General features: G+C 45.2%; 1 protein-coding gene and 2 long non-coding RNA genes across 3 annotated transcripts; 1 reads left to right on the top strand and 2 right to left on the bottom strand.

Moving 5' to 3' along the window:
- Positions 1-1,617: 1,617 nt before the first annotated feature.
- On the top strand, positions 1,618-5,503 carry LOC311034317 (ladderlectin-like). The gene is made up of 6 exons (XM_084042191.1): positions 1,618-1,693; positions 1,780-1,882; positions 2,598-2,692; positions 2,796-2,933; positions 4,598-4,712; positions 4,924-5,503. Exons 2-6 carry the CDS (start codon positions 1,810-1,812, stop codon positions 5,007-5,009), a joined length of 507 nt encoding a protein of 168 aa, XP_083898317.1. The 5' UTR covers positions 1,618-1,693; positions 1,780-1,809; the 3' UTR covers positions 5,010-5,503.
- Positions 5,504-9,133: 3,630 nt separating this feature from the next.
- On the bottom strand, positions 9,134-9,593 carry LOC311034324. The gene is made up of 3 exons (XR_014599593.1): positions 9,532-9,593; positions 9,367-9,444; positions 9,134-9,169 (listed from the first exon to the last, which is right to left on the bottom strand). It is a non-coding gene; the product is annotated as an uncharacterized lncRNA (long non-coding RNA).
- Positions 9,594-15,989: 6,396 nt separating this feature from the next.
- On the bottom strand, positions 15,990-16,449 carry LOC311034323. Its single transcript, XR_014599592.1, has 3 exons — positions 16,388-16,449; positions 16,223-16,300; positions 15,990-16,025 (listed from the first exon to the last, which is right to left on the bottom strand). It is a non-coding gene; the product is annotated as an uncharacterized lncRNA (long non-coding RNA).
- Positions 16,450-20,492: the final 4,043 nt, after the last annotated feature.

The following is a 20,492-nucleotide window of genomic DNA, read 5'->3' as shown; positions in this document are numbered from 1 at the left end:
TTTTAACTATAACTGCACCGATCTGCGTGAAACTTTGCACGCACACTCCCTAGAGGCCAAGGAAAAACATTGGACTGCATTTTTCACATCTGCTTTTTACAGCGCCACCAGGAGGCCGACTTATGTAAAATACATTTTTGGAGATTATTCCTTCAGATTCTGTCCAAAAAACACACAAATTGGTACACTGCATCTCCATAGTCATGTGATTCTGATGGATCTGTCCGATATTTCATATTCCATCCTATTTGGCTTACAGTGGCTTCCAAAGTTTGCAGGATAGGTCAGTTTTAAACAAAATGCCTCAAAACATGAATGCAGTGTGCAATTTCCGTGAAAGTTTGCATGCAGATTCCCACTAGGCCGAGGAAGAAATGCCCCCCTTTTCACATTCACATTGGCCTTTATAGCGCCACCAGCAGGTCTAATTTAGCAAAACACATTTTTGGAACAAAATGCCTCAAATCATGAATGCAGTGTCCCATTGAAAGGCCTAAGAAGAAATGCCACCCTTTTCACATTGGCCAATTATAGCGCCACCAGGAGGCCACAATAACCTACCTGACCTGGCGGAGACCTGTGCTCCGAGGAGCACTTTTTCTAGTTTTCCTTATTTCTCTCACGATACTTGGCAACACTGCTGCTGACAGGCACACGTGACAGCAACGAGTCACACACGCACGCACGCACGCACGCACGCACGCACGCACACACACACACACACACACACACACACACACACACAGACACACACAGGATAGCACATACACATCACGCTGCCTGTCATTCAGTAGCCTCGGAAACCCATGCCTTTTTTTTGTAGTCATTCAGTGATCCCCGACCTAAAGACGCATGCACTGCCCCCGTGAATAAATCAAAATGCCGAACACAAAATTAATTTCACAGATGAAATGCGGAAAAAGTACCCGTTTTTTCGTCTGGGTCGTGACAAATGGGAAGCAGAGTGTACTGTCTGCAAAGCTGGACTATGTCTCGGTGGCAAATAAAGGTTCTTCAGACCTGCAAGCCCATATGGCCACTACAAAGCATAAGAAAGCTGTGCAAGGTGAGACTTGAGCCTTGAGAGAGAGATGTTATTGAATTATTAAGCGGCCCAGAATTAACCGAATTAATGTACCAAAAAAACCCCCAAAAAGTTACAAATCGCGCATGCACAGTACCGTGGAAAGTAGGGGTGCGGCCGCCCCCCCTCCCCCCAGGTACCGCACCCCCCCCCCCCCCCCCCCCCAGGCAAAAGGGATTCTGGAACCGAATTAACCGAATTCAGGTGACAAAAAAAAAAAAAAAACTCGACCAAACCCGAAACATTTTCGCGCGAGCGCGTGCATGCGTTAGGTGTCCTCTTTTTGGGAATTCAGAATATGGTCAGCCTAAATTACTTGGAAGTCGGAGTATCCTAGATCAAGGTAAATACAGGCTTTTATTTGGTGTATGATGACGCATCAATGTTGTCAATTACTTGGAAGTCGGAGTACATCAAGGTAAATAAAGGCTTTTATTTGATGTATGATGACGCATCAATGTTGTCAGTTACTTGGAAGTCGGATGTCTGACTCGGAGTCGGATGTCCGACTTCCAAGTAACTGACAACATTGAGTGTATATAAGTGCTGCTGTTTCTGATATTCAACACTTCAACACAGGACGAACCACAACACATCATTCTACTGAAGGTTTGACATGACTCCTCGTCTCCTCTGTCCTTGTTGTTACTTCTCTGACTTTCAGAGGTATCTCTAACATGTCTGTTCCTTTCTAGAAGGAAATCATCTTCATCTCCGTCGTTATCATGAGGATGCTGAGTGTGCCTCTACTGCTCTGCGCTGTGATGGTCTGGACTACTGCTGATGCTACTAATACAGGTGTGTGTGTGTGTGTGTGTGTGTGTGTGTGTGTGTGTGTGTGTGTGTGTGTGTGTGTGTGTGTGACGTGTGTGTGTGTGTGTGTGTGTGTGTGTGTGTGTGTGTGTGTGTGTGTGTGTGTGTGTGTGTGTGTGTGTGTGCGTGTGTGTGCGCCATAGCTAAAGCAATTTGTTTTAAATAAAATTCTCTTTTCCCAAATTATTAAATTCTACTATAAAATGAACAAATCTGCCCATCCATCCGTCTGTCTATCCTTCGGTCTGTCCATCCTCATCCGTTTTTTTTCCTTAGTAGGATGACAATAGCAATCAATCTGAGCTTACACATGGGCATTGACTTTTCCCATATATACGCTGTTTATTAGCGTTTTCACCACAGGGTCTGTAGTCGTAATACCATAACTTGGATGAATGGAAAAGCCATGCAGATCTATGGGATCTGCAGTTACAGTCCTATAGCTCGGATGGATGGCGGGTGGAAATACATGTATGGACTAGTATCTTGGAATGGTACAACAACAAAAACAAACATGAAAAAAAGCTAAATCGATAAATTGATTGAAACTGGCTCATTACTACCTTGCAGATTATGTTATGTTTTAGGATTTCCTGATTTTGTTAGTTTAGGTGTTGTTGTTGTTGTTGTTGTTGTTGTTGTTGTTGTTGTTGTTGTTGTTGCTTTGAAACGGTTGACTCAAAGTGTTTTGTATTTTCAGGAGAGTATGTCAAGAGCTGTGCAAAATGTCCAAATGAATGGAATGGACACTGTTACATAATTGAAGTGGCTTTGGTGGCTTGGGCTGATGCAGAGGTAGAATAAACAAACACATGATTGCATCTTGTATTGTATTTCTATATGCATCTACGTTATTATGTTATTTGAATAATATTCTTCTGTTTATATTGTTCTGTAGAAAGCCTGTTTGTCTCAGGGTGGAAACCTAGCCTCCATTCACAGCAAAACAGAACACACATTCATTCAAGACCTGATACGTACCAAAACTGGTACAAATACTGTAGCGTGGATCGGTGGCTATGATGCAACAGGCACGGTAAGGAACATTAACCCTTATAAACTGTGTCTGACAAAATCTTACCTTATATCACGGGTGTCAAAGTGGCGGCCCGCAGGCGGCAGGTACGGCAGGCAGTTACCCCCCCCCCAACCCCCCTTGCCTCTGACTGCGAAGGTCTAATAGTGGCCAAACTTGTTCTGTGATAACAATGGCCAAGCCATGTGTAAACAATCAAGACATCTATCGTTGCCGAAAATGGCAGATCTACAAGCTCACTACGTGGTGCGAACAGACGCGGTGTGAGCTTGGAGATCGGCCATGTTTGGTGCGTGACACTGTTGTACGATGAAGTATAATAACTTTTAAAGTGACAGTACACACATTAACCAGTTAACAGTTTCGTCAATATTATTTTCCAAAAGTAAAAAGGTCACTTGCCTTCTGTCTGTTAGAAAAGTACTGTATTTGAAGACCCTAGTAAAATGCAGTGCAACTGATATATTTTGGCTAAAACAAAGACAAAAGAATAGAAAAAATAAATATTCATTTTTTGTTTGTAAAGAGCTGAAGACACATGGAGATTTTATAGTAATTATTACAGTAGGCATGCTATTCATAATATAAAGCCATTTAACACTTATCACTTATCACTAATACTTAATGATAGGCAAACATATGTTTAACTTTAGTCATCTTCATTTAATGTGAGATGGCGGTCAGCCACAAACACAGTCACAACTGGCCAATAAAAAAATGATACCGGTTCTGTTCAGAATTTGTCCTCTCACGTCTTTCCACAAATTAATAGAAAAAGATCAATAGTGGGCTCAATAAAAGCTCAATAAGCAGGATCGATAAGGTGCTCATTATCAATAAAAAATAACAAGCTCCATACCTAGTAAAGAACATCAACAAATCCAAACTGCGCTCACAGTTGACACATGGACATCTAAATGACATTATGAAAGTTACTACTGCTCAGAACCTGGTCCCTGATGTTGACAGGTTAGTTAAAGCAAAGAGATGTCAGGTACATCCTTTTTTAGTAACATAAAAAAAGGATGTTGTTTTGACCTGAGCTTTTACTGTTGGGTTATTTTTTTTCTATTCTAAAACCGCAAAAAAAGCATTGAGTGTCATTATTTTGATTCATTGACATTTTCTAAATTTTCGTTATTGTTCAATAAAAAAGACTGAACTGAGTTCATTGTCTGAGTTGCATTGCTGAAAGTAGGCCTCAAAAAAATAATGTTGTGTACTGTAGCTATTTACTGAAAATATTTATAATTTTTTTATAATCCATCCATCCATCTTCAACCGCTTATCCGGAGCCGGGTCGCGGGGGCAACAGATCCCGAGGCGTTCCCAAGCCAGTGTGGAGATGTAATCCCCCCATCTGGTCCTTGGTCTGCCCCGGGGTCTCCTTCCAGTGGGACGTGCAATTAATTAATTCATAATTAATTTATATATAATCTTCATAATACATTTTTTTTCCCCCGTGTCTACGTGCCCAGTCTGCCCATCTCAAGTCACTTTTTGACCAATGCGGCCCAGACCCCAAAATGAGTTCGACAAGCCTATCTTATATTATACTGACATGCTACACTACACACTGTACCTACTGTATGTCAACATAGTGAGTTGTTAAATGGTAACATATTGTATTGTATTGACATTTATGATGTTGTATTGTCATCTAGAATGTTAGCTGGCTGTGGAGTGACGGTACTCCAATGACCTTCACAGACTGGGGGAGGGGACAACCTAACAACTTTGGAGGAAGAGAACAGAACTGCATGACTATGAACTGGTCAGGTAAGTCACAACCTTTTAACAAAATGTTTGTTTTAACAACAAAAAAGTATAACAATAATAATAATAATAATAATAATAGTAATAATAATAATAATAATAATAATAATAATAATAATAATAATAATAATAATAATAATAAGCACTAACAGCTTCTTTAAGTAATGATGCGATATTAGACTTAATGGGGTCTTTATGTACTTTCTCTTTACAGATCGTGGAGCTCATCTGTGGGATGATCATTTCTGCAATAGGAAATATGTCTCTGTCTGCAAAAAAACAGCAAAGAGCGCTGAATAACGTGGAGATTATGCAAGCACGCACGCACGCACGCACACTTTAACCACATAAAATCATTGTTTGCGTGTGTGTGTGTGTGTGTGTGTGTGTTCGTGTGACTCCTAATATCTACGCCCTGCAAAGCCAAAGTGCAGTAACTACACAGCATAATCAAACTAATAAAACGTCTTTAAAGTGCTTTATTTGGTCAGGCAAATGGGTTATCTGTATATACTGTAAAGTGATATTGCACTAATTGTATATCCGTTCATACGGTAATTGTTTATCCCCAAAAAGCATGAAGACTGATTTGACCTTTGAGAAAAATAAAATGTAGTTACTGCACAAATTGTAACGCTACTGAAGGAATGAAGAGACAAGTGACATTAACGGCAGATGGACAGTGACTCTGTGGTGTTGTGGTGATAATGAGAGGAACATGAATGGAATGGATGGTTTGATTTAAGCAGCACATAACTTGCTTCAATGTCTTTACTTGCATCAATCTATATATACAATTTGAATCCTGCGCCATGTCGGTTGTCTGTAACGTTGTATGTAGCCAGTGTGACGTCATATGACATCACGGTCGTGACATCACGATGAGACACGCCAGTGTGACGTAATCTCACGACAGCATGACATCACATCCTACCTATAAATAGGTAGGATGCACCAGTTCGACGGCTTCCATCCTCAACACAACCCACGCCGACGACCCTTTACACAAATAAACTGCTAACTTCATCTCCTGCGATTTCAACTATCTTTTCACATTGTACACCACTGCACACTCCCCACAGGTCTGCCATACCAGGTCTGAGTAATCACAAAGTGGGTTTTGGTCATTGGAGAGGTGATGCACGTCACCTCTTTCTGAAGTGGGTACTTTCAAAGCCTGCCGTGGATTTAGGAGAGCACAAAACTCTCTCTCACACTGTGAGGTGCCTGTAAGGTGGCACTGCAAAGTGAACGACGCGTCACGCTAGACGTTCGGGCCGCGTAGCGGCCCGAACTTCTAGTAAAATACATTTTTGAAACTAGATAAAGTTCTCCTCGGAGCACAGGTCTCCGCCAGGTCAGATACGTTATTGTGGCCTCCTGGTGGCGCTATAATAGGCCAATGTGAAAAGGGTGCCATTTATTCTTAGGTCGTTCACGGCAATCGGACACTGCATTCATGATTTGAAGCATTTTGTTCCAAAAATGTGTTTTGCTAAATTAGACCTGCTGGTGGCGCTATAACAGGCTAATGTGAAAAGGGTGGCATTTCTTCCTCGGCCTAGTGGGAATGTGCGTGTGAAATTTCACGGAAATCGCACGCTGCGTTCATGGTTTGAGGCAGTTTGTTCAAAACGGACCAATCCTGCAAACTTTGGATGGCAACCTTAACCAATAAGGATGGAATATGGGAAATCGGACAGATCAGGGTTGATCACATGACTTTAGAGATACTTTGTACCGATTTGCATGACGTTTGGTTAAAAACTGTAGGAATAATGTGAAAAAAATGGGTTTTGCACAAATCGGCCTCCTGGTGGCGCTATAACAGGCCCATGTGAAAAATTTGAGGCAGAGGTTCTGAATTGGCATCCAGGGAGTGTGTGTGCACAGTTTCGCAGCGACCGGGCCAACGGTGCCGGAGATTTGGTGGTAACACACGGACACACGGACGGACACACGGACGGACGGACACACGGACGGAGGGTAAAACATACTCTCTCGCCATGCCTTACGGCCTGGCGGAGACAATAATTCATTGTGAGAGAGGACCTCTGCTTTTATGCTGCTTCACTGTCATGTCCACCTACAACAATATACAGTATGCTTCACTTTAACCCATTAAGACCTGAGGCCCAATTAAAAAATGTCTTCTAAATCCTATACAGTTTTCTGAAAAATGTTGCTATATCAGTGGTTCTCAAACTTTTTCAGGATCTAATGTTAATGAATGTGGTCAAAGTGGGGTCCTTGAGGTGGTTCCATGGGTTCCAGTAAAATGTGTTAATATAGCATTATAACAATCTGTTCAACCACTTTAACGCTATTTTATACTTTGGATATTCAAAAATAAAAAAGGGCTTCCATTTAGCAGTGGTGGAAGAAGTACTCACATGTTTTACTTAAGTAAAAGTATCAATATCACCACGTAGAAATACTCTGTTACAAGTACAAGTCGGGTATTCAAAATTTACTTGAGTAAAAGTATAAACGTATTGGCATCAAAATATACTTACAGTAATAAAAGCAAAAGTACTCATTATGCAGAATGTTCCATTTCACATGTTTTTATTTGAAATTTTATTGTATTGTTTTACTCATTGAACGCACTAAGACGTTACTAAACACCTTATGACATAGTGTGTGTGGTCAGCATGATATTTTAATATTTTAGTATCTCATCTTTGATGAAGAAGTTTAAACTGTTTCCAGATCAATTTGCAGTTTGCACACAAACTGTGTGTGTGTGTGTGTGTGTGTGTGTGTGTGTGTGTGTGTGTGTGTGTGTGTGTGTGTGTGTGTGTGCGTGCGTGCGTGCGTGCGTGGGTGTGTGTGTGTGTTTGTGCATGTGCCCATGTGTACGTGCGTGCGTGCGTGCGTGTGAGACTGGCCCTGCAGCCCTTTATATAGAGGGAAATCCAGATGGGCCAGATCTCCACTGATGAAACCTCTGGAACACAGACACCAGATTAGACAATGAGAAAACCAGACAAGCCCAGGGTCAGTCACAGTGGCTAAAGAGGCTCATATAATGATATTTACAGTACAGTGTAAACATCCTAACCACATGAGACATATCCTCCCTGTTCTAGGGAGAACATTTATCGAAAATAGCCGATCTACAAAGCTCACTTCGCATTGTGAGCTTGATTAGCTCTTATATATATATATATATATATATATATATATATATATATATATATATATATATATATATATATATATATATATATACATATATACATATACATATATACATATATATATATACATATATACATATATATATATATATATATATATATATATATATATATATATATATATATATATATATATATTATATATATATATATTCACTTACGCACGCACGCACTCATGCACACACACACACACACACACACACACACACACACACACACACACACACACACACACACACACACACACACACACACACACACACACACACACACACACACAAAATATATATATTATGCAATTCCATGACTAGTATATGGACTTCCTAAGTATTTGGCATGGTTCATGTCAGATTTACACTACACAGTCTGTAACCAGCAGAACAGATGATCAAAATGAATGAATGAGATAAAAGGCCAGTCTAGGGATAAAAGCCCAGACCTGGACCATTGTCTGCATAGTGTTGCTCTGACCTGTACTGTTTTCTCGTAAAGAGTAATGCTAAGGTTGTAGATCAGCAGTCCTACTCTGACACTTGATAAATAAGCCCCCTGAATTTATAGTTTCAAAGTGTAACCAGATGGAGTCACCAAGTACTCCTTTATACACAGTGTGACTACGCCACTCCCAATTACAGGGTGGGAGACCCGAGGTACATGTTATTATATCCAGTTAACTTCCCCAAAGGTAAGCGTTCAGTTTGAGTGAACAAATAATGGTCGGTTTGGAATGCAAAATATATATTTATTCACAATCGATAAAGTACAATGTATTGGTAGCTTTAATGATTAAAAACTCTGTCCACATGTCAACCAGTACTAAAGTGCATAGGGCTACTAAAGAGACAAAGAGCTTGGCCAAATAGCTGTACTGAAATGTAGGCCTACTCATTGAAGTCTGTACACACTAGTTAAACACTGCAAATCAGCAAGATATAAACACTCAGAGCCATGTGTAATTTGGCATTAAAGATCACTGCAAATGTACACTCAAAAAGGCCAAAAGCCATGAACACCACAAAAAGAGACAGCAATCAATTAAGTGCCAATCTGCAGTATAACTATTAGCCAAGTATCTTCTCTGTCTCAGGCCATAGCCGAATTAAACCTGTGGTTGGTTAAACAGCTTGTTGTGACGTTTATAGCCGCAGGGGCTGTAGCATCTGATTAAACAGTGCTCAACTAATAACAAGGTAGCAACATAAAACATAAAAACAAAAAAGGTTAAAAGAACAGCGGTCAACAGTACACAGGCACAAGCTGTAATAAAAACAAAACATTGAATTAGTCTCACGCTCTACCCTGGTGCTATAGATGTTCTGCTGATGCCTGGTTGCAATCAGAATCACATTCTGACTACCACATCAGCATCAACCAAACATCTACAACAATTCACAAGTACCAGTAAAATGCATTCAATATACTTTACAAAGTTTATCCTCAAAATCAACACATACCCTGTTAACATGTGAGGGAATGCCCAGGTTGTTGTCGGTGCAACACAGTGTAAACGGCCAGCTTTGTCCTAGCACCGCCTGTATGACAAAATAGACCAGCGTGAGAACTCATTCATTTCATTCATAAAACAAGTGGTACTGTTGCAACACAAAGAGACAGCCTACCTCTAGACCCGTGTGTGAACGCACACACACACACTAACAGGGCTCTAGTTCGGCGCTTTGACGCACGTCTTCTAACAAAGAAGAGATAAACATGTATATAAATAAACTGTAAGTGTTGACTTAAAACTAAACACAGGTAACGCTAGGTCATTAAAACAAGGCTTACCTCGACGCTATGAGCACACAGACAAACGGCCCGCCGTGAACAAGGAAGTGGGCGGGGAACCTGGACAAACGCAGTCTGACACTCTGCCTGGCCAGCTGACTCATATAGTGCTCTTAAAGGGGCGGTGTCGCTAAGCGCACCGGTTACCAGTCCCACTGACTACATTCGCCCCCCCAAATTACATCGTCGCCCCGACGATGTACCAATGGAGTAACCTGACCACTTGGTACTGAGACTTAACAGCCACTTATTCTCCCCCACTGTGCTGGTGACATACTGGTTGTCGGTATGGCAGCCGGTGAGGGTTGGAATGGAAACCAGCATTGCGTCGACCGCTGCGGCGTAGACCAGGGGCAGTTGGGGGTAGGTTTTCGTCTGAGCTCTCCGTTGCTTCTGGGTCACTTTCCTGGTCTTGTCTCGGACTGCGAGGTTGCGAAAGGTTCTCCTGATTCTCCATTTCTGGTGTTCGTACCCCTGGGCCTCTTCTCCCATTGTCCTCCAGGACCAGAATTATGGAGTCCTCAGAGTCACTGGTGGCAGCAACCGGAGGCGTGCAGTCCTGGACAACACGTCCTGGATTTTCCGGCTGGGCCTCGGGTCCCTCCCTCTCGGGTGCGCTTCGCAGCGCAGTCCGGTGTACTCGCAGAGCAGGGCCCACCTGGTGGACAGGGGTGATGGTGTACACTTGTCCTTGGTCCTGGGGTCTGTTCACCACCCGATAAAGGCAGGAATGCCAGAGATCCTGGATCTTATTCCTCCCTCTGACCTGGCGATTCCTCCTGTAGACGAGATGACCCTCTTCAAGACCAGGATCAGTCACCTGCTGATTATGCTTTTGGTTCCTTTGCTCCGCTTTGGCATCCAGTTGTTGTCGGACGTGGTCATACACGGTCCTTAGGGATTCTTGATGTTTCTTCACCCATTCCTCTGGGGCCTCCTCATCTGAGACTTCGTCAGTACCAAGGAGAAAGTCGACAGGGAGCTGGGGTTCACGGCCGAACATGATGTAGTGGGGAGCCAACCCAGTCGTCTGATGTGCAGTGGTATTGTAAGAGTAGGTTACCTGGGATAGATACTGTGGCCAATGTCTCTTTTTCTCTGGTGGCAGAGTGCGGAGGAGGTCGTGGAGCGTGCGGTTGAACCGCTCACACTGCCCGTTGCCCTCCGGATGGTATGGGGTCGTCCTGGTTTTCTTGATGCCGTAGGTATCACACAGCTGCTTGATGATCTTGCTTTCAAAATTTCTGCCCTGGTCTGAATGCAGACGACTGGGAACCCCGAACAGGTGGAACCAGTGCTTCACCAAGACATCTGCCACCGTGCTCGCCCGCTGGTCTCTGGTTGGTATAGCTTGTGTAAACTTGGAAAATACATCAGTAAGTACTAGAACGTTTTCTCGCCCATCACTGGCTGGTTCTAGTATAGTAAAGTCCATAGCCAGTAGCTCGTTAGGTCGTGATGCCTTGAGGCTTCCCCTGTATGCCTTTATCCTAGGGCCTTCCTTTGCTAGGATACACCTTCCACAGTTTCGGCACCACTTTTCAATGTCCTTTGACATACCTGGCCAGTATCCACGATCCCGTGTCAATTGTAAGGTGCGGTCTACGCCCTGGTGTCCATGGCCATCATGCACGCTCTGGAAGACCTTTTCTCTGAGACACTGAGGTACTAGTATTTGGAGCAGTTCTTTACTCCCACCTGGAGGGTAGATTTTCCGATACAGCACCCTTTCCTTCTCCGCTAGGCGTCCCCACTGGCGAAGTATCTCCCTGCTCTCTTGGCTCAAGCGTTCACGTTCTTCCCGTACGGGGGTCCGCCCTTCACGCCAGAACTTCAGCACAGGGCCAATAACTGGATCTTGCTGTTGTAATGAGGACAACTCAAGTAAGGAAAGACCAGGCATAGCGGCAATCTCAAGACTGTGGGTTTCTCGGAGGACAGGCGAGTCGGCCTGTAGAGCCGGGGGCACATCCATGCCAGTGGATAACCGATCCAGGTACTGTCTGGATAACGCATCGGCATTACCATTGCTACGACCTGGCCGATATTCTAAAGTATAATCAAAAGAGGCCAACTGTGAGGCCCATCTTTGTTCCAGTGCCCCTAACTTAGCAGTTTGAAGGTGCCGGAGGGGATCGTTATCTGTGTAGACCGTTACTTTGTTGCCCAAGAGGTATTCTCTGAATTTTTCTGTAACAGCCCATTTAAGAGCAAGAAACTCAAGCTTCATGGAGCTGTAATTATCCATGTTCCTCTCTGTTGGTTTCAGGCCTCGACTGGCAAAAGCTATCGGCCTCCGCTTCCCATCCTGGTCTTGAGAAAGGACTGCCCCCAACCCCCCATGACTGGCATCAGTCTCAAGGATGAAAGGTTTTTGAAAATCTGCATAAGCTAGGACTGGGGCTGTAGTCAAACCTTCCCTCAACGCAAGAAATGCACGCTCACAGTGCTCATCCCAGAATGCTGACAAGGGGGTTTTAGGGGTCTTACCCTTCTTGTTGGGTCCACTCAACCGGGCCACCAGGTGATGGAGGGGGGCTGCTAACTTGGCAAAACTCTCCACGAATCTTCTATAATAGGACGCGAATCCAAGAAAAGAGCGTAACTCAGCTAAATAAGAGGGCCGTCTCCACTCTCGCACTGCGGCCAACTTGTCTGGGTCTGTGGCTACCCCCTGTTCAGAGACAACATGGCCAAGGTACTTGACTTCTTTTTGGAAAAAATGGCATTTGGACAGTTTTACTTTCAGACCCTGTTGGTCAAGACGAGAAAATACCTCCTCTAAACGTTCCAAATGTTGGCGAACTGTAGAGGAGAACACGATGATGTCGTCAAGATACAACAGGACTGACTGGAACCGTTTGTCCCCGAACATGCGTTCCATTAAGCGCTGAAAGGTCCCGGGCGCATTACATAAACCAAAGGGCATTCGATTGAACTCAAATAGTCCAAAAGGAGTGCAAAATGCAGTTTTGGCCCGATCGGTCTCAGCCATTGCCACCTGGTTGTACCCACTTGCCAAGTCTAGCGTGGAAAACCACTTTGCTCCCGTTAAGGCGTCTAGGGACTCTTCAATTCTTGGAAGCGGATAGGCGTCCTTCCGTGTCTTTGCATTTAGTTGTCGGTAGTCAACGCACATACGTAGTCCCCCGTCTTTCTTCATCACCAGCACAATGGGGGAAGAATAAGGGCTGCAACTCTCTCTTATTACTTGACTGTCAAGCAATTGTTTAATGTGTGCCCTGACTGCCTCATACTGTGAAGGGGGAATGCGGCGATAGGGTTGTCGTACTGGTGCCTCCTCTAAAAGTGGGATCTCGTGGGTAATAAGATTAGTACATCCTAAATCTCCCTCACCTTTAGAAAATACATGTTGGTATTTAGTTAATAGACGTCTAGCTTCAGCGTTATCATCAGGATCAAGGCCAAGGAAGTTAAACTGTTCTACCTCGCTAGAGACATTACTGTTGATGTCCACGGACTGTACCGAGACATAAGCTGTACATTCTCTGGTGGACTCATCCAGAGAGAGTTCTATGTGCGGTGAATCACCAGTTACAACATCCCTCCCTTCAACCACTTGTACTGTTCCTATCACTCGACGTGGTACCAGCCATATATCAGACTGTCCTACATTTGTAACAGGGGCATAGAGGGTACCTCTCTCAGCATGGACTAAAGCAGGGGAGACGAGCAAACCCTCCGGGAGGCAACCGTCCAATGGACCCAGGGGCTCCAGCAAAAACTCCATAGGTGGGACCTGGGGGCAAGTAACGGGGACCATTGAAAGTGTTCCAGCAGCAATACATATGGACTGTTTACCCTGTACCCTCACTTTAAATGCATTAGAGGAACTTACTATGGCTTCTACCCTCTCACAGTGCCGAAAGGCCTGCTTCCATGCCAGAGCAGCTGCCTGCAAAGGGGGACTCTGAAATAGGTTGGTGCCATGCTGTTCAAATAGTTCACGGTAACAATCAATGATAATGTTCATGCCAAGAATACCAGGCGTGGCTTTCTTACGGCTAGTGAGGACACCCTCAGGTGGATCTTTTACAATCAGTATACCCCTGCTAGTCAAACATGTGTCTAGTACTTTTACATCAAGCTCAATGTAGCCCAAATAAGGTATGTCCAACCCATTAGCTGCTTTGAGACCCAGCCACCTACAATCACGCAATTCACGTTTAGACAGGTGTGAGAAGTGTTCATAAAAGCAGCTTTCTGTAATGGTGGTGACCATGGAGCCCGTGTCTAATAAACAGGGTACATCCACACCACCCATGGACACCACCACCACAGAGCAAGGCCCAATTAACTTGTGAATTGCCTCTTGGTGTACAGTATTGGAGTCAGGAAACCCCCCTCCCAGTGTGTGAGTCTGCACAATGGAGGGTTCTAGTTTTCCGACATGGTACGCCTAGTCTGTGCAGGGGCAGTGCTAGTCTGTGATGGTGAGTTGCCCTGAGTACAGTAGCGAGCTATGTGACCTGGCTGCGCACACTTAAGACAGATGGGTCGGCCGTCGGGGGCTCGTTGGAATCTACTTCCCCTGGAGAAAGATCTGTCTCTACTCGCCCCCCCATTAGAATTTAAACTCTGTGTAATCAAATCCAGTTGCGCTTGTTGTTTGATAAACATGCTCTTCAACTCTGCCAGTTCAGATTTACCTACACCAACAGATTCACTAGTAGCAGTGGCCTGAGCTTCACATGTTTGAGGGAGGGGGCGTACATACTTTTCTCTGGTGGGTTGGCCCTCCTCAACCCATCGGATTGCTTCTTTGCGAATGTCAAGTAGAGACAGGTCTCCATTTTGCCTCACCATCCTCTTTAACTCTCTACGCAGCATATGGTCTCTCACATTTTCACAGAACTGGTCTCGCAGCAAAATCTGGGAATTGGACATAGCTTGAGTGTCACACAATGTAACTCGTTCCATTAACATCATAAGAGCATGGGAGAAATCCTGCAGTGATTCTCCTTCTTTTTGTTTTCGGTCAAAGAATTTCTGTTGTAAAGAAACATAGGATTTTGAGCACCCATAGATCTCCTGTAATATTGCAATGATCTGCTTGGAATCCTCCCTTACTCTTTGATCTCTGAATTTAATTTCAGTGCGAGCAGCACCCTCCAAATGATCGTACACAAATACTGCTTTGTCAATGATGGACATGTGCCTTGCCCTTAAACAACTTTCCACCTCTTCCACCCACTCATCCACAGTTAACGCCCCGGCCAGTGAAGACCCTGAAAACTTGGGGCATTTCCTATCTCTAGGGAGGTAGACAGTCTGTTCTCTTCTCGGTGGGTGTGGGGATGCAAGCACATCACTATTAGGAGATGTTCGATCTGACAGTCTCTCAGTTTCAATTTGACCTGACAGTCTTTGATTTTCAGCTTGAAGCTGTGCCATCTGCTCCCGTAGTCTCTGGAGCTCTTCCTCCATAGTGACCGTCGCTCAAGGGGAAACCACCAGATGCAATGGTCCACTGAGGGAGCTGTCTCCACTGCCAACCGCTGTTCTTTAAAACTCAAAAAATAAAACAATAAAACTCTATGTTGCTACTTGCTACCAACACAATACATTGTACAATTCTCAAACCGACCATGCACAAAAAGTCCTGCCGACTACGCCAATTGTAACCCGACGGAGTCACCAAGTACTCCTTTATACACAGTGTGACTACGCCACTCCCAATTACAGGGTGGGAGACCCGAGGTACATGTTATTATATCCAGTTAACTTCCCCAAAGGTAAGCGTTCAGTTTGAGTGAACAAATAATGGTCGGTTTGGAATGCAAAATATATATTTATTCACAATCGATAAAGTACAATGTATTGGTAGCTTTAATGATTAAAAACTCTGTCCACATGTCAACCAGTACTAAAGTGCATAGGGCTACTAAAGAGACAAAGAGCTTGGCCAAATAGCTGTACTGAAATGTAGGCCTACTCATTGAAGTCTGTACACACTAGTTAAACACTGCAAATCAGCAAGATATAAACACTCAGAGCCATGTGTAATTTGGCATTAAAGATCACTGCAAATGTACACTCAAAAAGGCCAAAAGCCATGAACACCACAAAAAGAGACAGCAATCAATTAAGTGCCAATCTGCAGTATAACTATTAGCCAAGTATCTTCTCTGTCTCAGGCCATAGCCGAATTAAACCTGTGGTTGGTTAAACAGCTTGTTGTGACGTTTATAGCCGCAGGGGCTGTAGCATCTGATTAAACAGTGCTCAACTAATAACAAGGTAGCAACATAAAACATAAAAACAAAAAAGGTTAAAAGAACAGCGGTCAACAGTACACAGGCACAAGCTGTAATAAAAACAAAACATTGAATTAGTCTCACGCTCTACCCTGGTGCTATAGATGTTCTGCTGATGCCTGGTTGCAATCAGAATCACATTCTGACTACCACATCAGCATCAACCAAACATCTACAACAATTCACAAGTACCAGTAAAATGCATTCAATATACTTTACAAAGTTTATCCTCAAAATCAACACATACCCTGTTAACATGTGAGGGAATGCCCAGGTTGTTGTCGGTGCAACACAGTGTAAACGGCCAGCTTTGTCCTAGCACCGCCTGTATGACAAAATAGACCAGCGTGAGAACTCATTCATTTCATTCATAAAACAAGTGGTACTGTTGCAACACAAAGAGACAGCCTACCTCTAGACCCGTGTGTGAACGCACACACACACACTAACAGGGCTCTAGTTCGGCGCTTTGACGCACGTCTTCTAACAAAGAAGAGATAAACATGTATATAAATAAACTGTAAGTGTTGACTTAAAACTAAACACAGGTAACGCTAGGTCATTAAAACAAGGCTTACCTCGACGCTATGAGCACACAGACAAACGGCCCGCCGTGAACAAGGAAGTGGGCGGGGAACCTGGACAAACGCAGTCTGACACTCTGCCTGGCCAGCTGACTCATATAGTGCTCTTAAAGGGGCGGTGTCGCTAAGCGCACCGGTTACCAGTCCCACTGACTACATTCGCCCCCCCAAATTACATCGTCGCCCCGACGATGTACCAACGGAGTAACCTGACCACTTGGTACTGAGACTTAACAGCCACTTATTCTCCCCCACTGTGCTGGTGACATACTGGTTGTCGGTATGGCAGCCGGTGAGGGTTGGAATGGAAACCAGCATTGCGTCGACCGCTGCGGCGTAGACCAGGGGCAGTTGGGGGTAGGTTTTCGTCTGAGCTCTCCGTTGCTTCTGGGTCACTTTCCTGGTCTTGTCTCGGACTGCGAAGTTGCGAAAGGTTCTCCTGATTCTCCATTTCTGGTGTTCGTACCCCTGGGCCTCTTCTCCCATTGTCCTCCAGGACCAGAATTATGGAGTCCTCAGAGTCACTGGTGGCAGCAACCGGAGGCGTGCAGTCCTGGACAACACGTCCTGGATTTTCCGGCTGGGCCTCGGGTCCCTCCCTCTCGGGTGCGCTTCGCAGCTCAGTCCGGTGTACTCGCAGAGCAGGGCCCACCTGGTGGACAGGGGTGATGGTGTACACTTGTCCTTGGTCCTGGGGTCTGTTCACCACCCGATAAAGGCAGGAATGCCAGAGATCCTGGATCTTATTCCTCCCTCTGACCTGGCGATTCCTCCTGTAGACGAGATGACCCTCTTCAAGACCAGGATCAGTCACCTGCTGATTATGCTTTTGGTTCCTTTGCTCCGCTTTGGCATCCAGTTGTTGTCGGACGTGGTCATACACGGTCCTTAGGGATTCTTGATGTTTCTTCACCCATTCCTCTGGGGCCTCCTCATCTGAGACTTCGTCAGTACCAAGGAGAAAGTCGACAGGGAGCTGGGGTTCACGGCCGAACATGATGTAGTGGGGAGCCAACCCAGTCGTCTGATGTGCAGTGGTATTGTAAGAGTAGGTTACCTGGGATAGATACTGTGGCCAATGTCTCTTTTTCTCTGGTGGCAGAGTGCGGAGGAGGTCGTGGAGCGTGCGGTTGAACCGCTCACACTGCCCGTTGCCCTCCGGATGGTATGGGGTCGTCCTGGTTTTCTTGATGCCGTAGGTATCACACAGCTGCTTGATGATCTTGCTTTCAAAATTTCTGCCCTGGTCTGAATGCAGACGACTGGGAACCCCGAACAGGTGGAACCAGTGCTTCACCAAGACATCTGCCACCGTGCTCGCCCGCTGGTCTCTGGTTGGTATAGCTTGTGTAAACTTGGAAAATACATCAGTAAGTACTAGAACGTTTTCTCGCCCATCACTGGCTGGTTCTAGTATAGTAAAGTCCATAGCCAGTAGCTCGTTAGGTCGTGATGCCTTGAGGCTTCCCCTGTATGCCTTTATCCTAGGGCCTTCCTTTGCTAGGATACACCTTCCACAGTTTCGGCACCACTTTTCAATGTCCTTTGACATACCTGGCCAGTATCCACGATCCCGTGTCAATTGTAAGGTGCGGTCTACGCCCTGGTGTCCATGGCCATCATGCACGCTCTGGAAGACCTTTTCTCTGAGACACTGAGGTACTAGTATTTGGAGCAGTTCTTTACTCCCACCTGGAGGGTAGATTTTCCGATACAGCACCCTTTCCTTCTCCGCTAGGCGTCCCCACTGGCGAAGTATCTCCCTGCTCTCTTGGCTCAAGCGTTCACGTTCTTCCCGTACGGGGGTCCGCCCTTCACGCCAGAACTTCAGCACAGGGCCAATAACTGGATCTTGCTGTTGTAATGAGGACAACTCAAGTAAGGAAAGACCAGGCATAGCGGCAATCTCAAGACTGTGGGTTTCTCGGAGGACAGGCGAGTCGGCCTGTAGAGCCGGGGGCACATCCATGCCAGTGGATAACCGATCCAGGTACTGTCTGGATAACGCATCGGCATTACCATTGCTACGACCTGGCCGATATTCTAAAGTATAATCAAAAGAGGCCAACTGTGAGGCCCATCTTTGTTCCAGTGCCCCTAACTTAGCAGTTTGAAGGTGCCGGAGGGGATTGTTATCTGTGTAGACCGTTACTTTGTTGCCCAAGAGGTATTCTCTGAATTTTTCTGTAACAGCCCATTTAAGAGCAAGAAACTCAAGCTTCATGGAGCTGTAATTATCCATGTTCCTCTCTGTTGGTTTCAGGCCTCGACTGGCAAAAGCTATCGGCCTCCGCTTCCCATCCTGGTCTTGAGAAAGGACTGCCCCCAACCCCCCATGACTGGCATCAGTCTCAAGGATGAAAGGTTTTTGAAAATCTGCATAAGCTAGGACTGGGGCTGTAGTCAAACCTTCCCTCAACGCAAGAAATGCACGCTCACAGTGCTCATCCCAGAATGCTGACAAGGGGGTTTTAGGGGTCTTACCCTTCTTGTTGGGTCCACTCAACCGGGCCACCAGGTGATGGAGGGGGGCTGCTAACTTGGCAAAACTCTCCACGAATCTTCTATAATAGGACGCGAATCCAAGAAAAGAGCGTAACTCAGCTAAATAAGAGGGCCGTCTCCACTCTCGCACTGCGGCCAACTTGTCTGGGTCTGTGGCTACCCCCTGTTCAGAGACAACATGGCCAAGGTACTTGACTTCTTTTTGGAAAAAATGGCATTTGGACAGTTTTACTTTCAGACCCTGTTGGTCAAGACGAGAAAATACCTCCTCTAAACGTTCCAAATGTTGGCGAACTGTAGAGGAGAACACCATGATGTCGTCAAGATACAACAGGACTGACTGGAACCGTTTGTCCCCGAACATGCGTTCCATTAAGCGCTGAAAGGTCCCGGGCGCATTACATAAACCAAAGGGCATTCGATTGAACTCAAATAGTCCAAAAGGAGTGCAAAATGCAGTTTTGGCCCGATCGGTCTCAGCCATTGCCACCTGGTTGTACCCACTTGCCAAGTCTAGCGTGGAAAACCACTTTGCTCCCGTTAAGGCGTCTAGGGACTCTTCAATTCTTGGAAGCGGATAGGCGTCCTTCCGTGTCTTTGCATTTAGTTGTCGGTAGTCAACGCACATACGTAGTCCCCCGTCTTTCTTCATCACCAGCACAATGGGGGAAGAATAAGGGCTGCAACTCTCTCTTATTACTTGACTGTCAAGCAATTGTTTAATGTGTGCCCTGACTGCCTCATACTGTGAAGGGGGAATGCGGCGATAGGGTTGTCGTACTGGTGCCTCCTCTAAAAGTGGGATCTCGTGGGTAATAAGATTAGTACATCCTAAATCTCCCTCACCTTTAGAAAATACATGTTGGTATTTAGTTAATAGACGTCTAGCTTCAGCGTTATCATCAGGATCAAGGCCAAGGAAGTTAAACTGTTCTACCTCGCTAGAGACATTACTGTTGATGTCCACGGACTGTACCGAGACATAAGCTGTACATTCTCTGGTGGACTCATCCAGAGAGAGTTCTATGTGCGGTGAATCACCAGTTACAACATCCCTCCCTTCAACCACTTGTACTGTTCCTATCACTCGACGTGGTACCAGCCATATATCAGACTGTCCTACATTTGTAACAGGGGCATAGAGGGTACCTCTCTCAGCATGGACTAAAGCAGGGGAGACGAGCAAACCCTCCGGGAGGCAACCGTCCAATGGACCCAGGGGCTCCAGCAAAAACTCCATAGGTGGGACCTGGGGGCAAGTAACGGGGACCATTGAAAGTGTTCCAGCAGCAATACATATGGACTGTTTACCCTGTACCCTCACTTTAAATGCATTAGAGGAACTTACTATGGCTTCTACCCTCTCACAGTGCCGAAAGGCCTGCTTCCATGCCAGAGCAGCTGCCTGCAAAGGGGGACTCTGAAATA

The sequence above is a fragment of the Gymnoscopelus microlampas genome (assembly GCF_963454915.1).
Source record: "Gymnoscopelus microlampas genome assembly, chromosome: 19".
NCBI lineage: Eukaryota > Metazoa > Chordata > Actinopteri > Myctophiformes > Myctophidae > Gymnoscopelus > Gymnoscopelus microlampas.
Note: the sequence above shows the minus strand (reverse complement) of the source record. Positions and strands in the feature narration are given on the sequence as shown.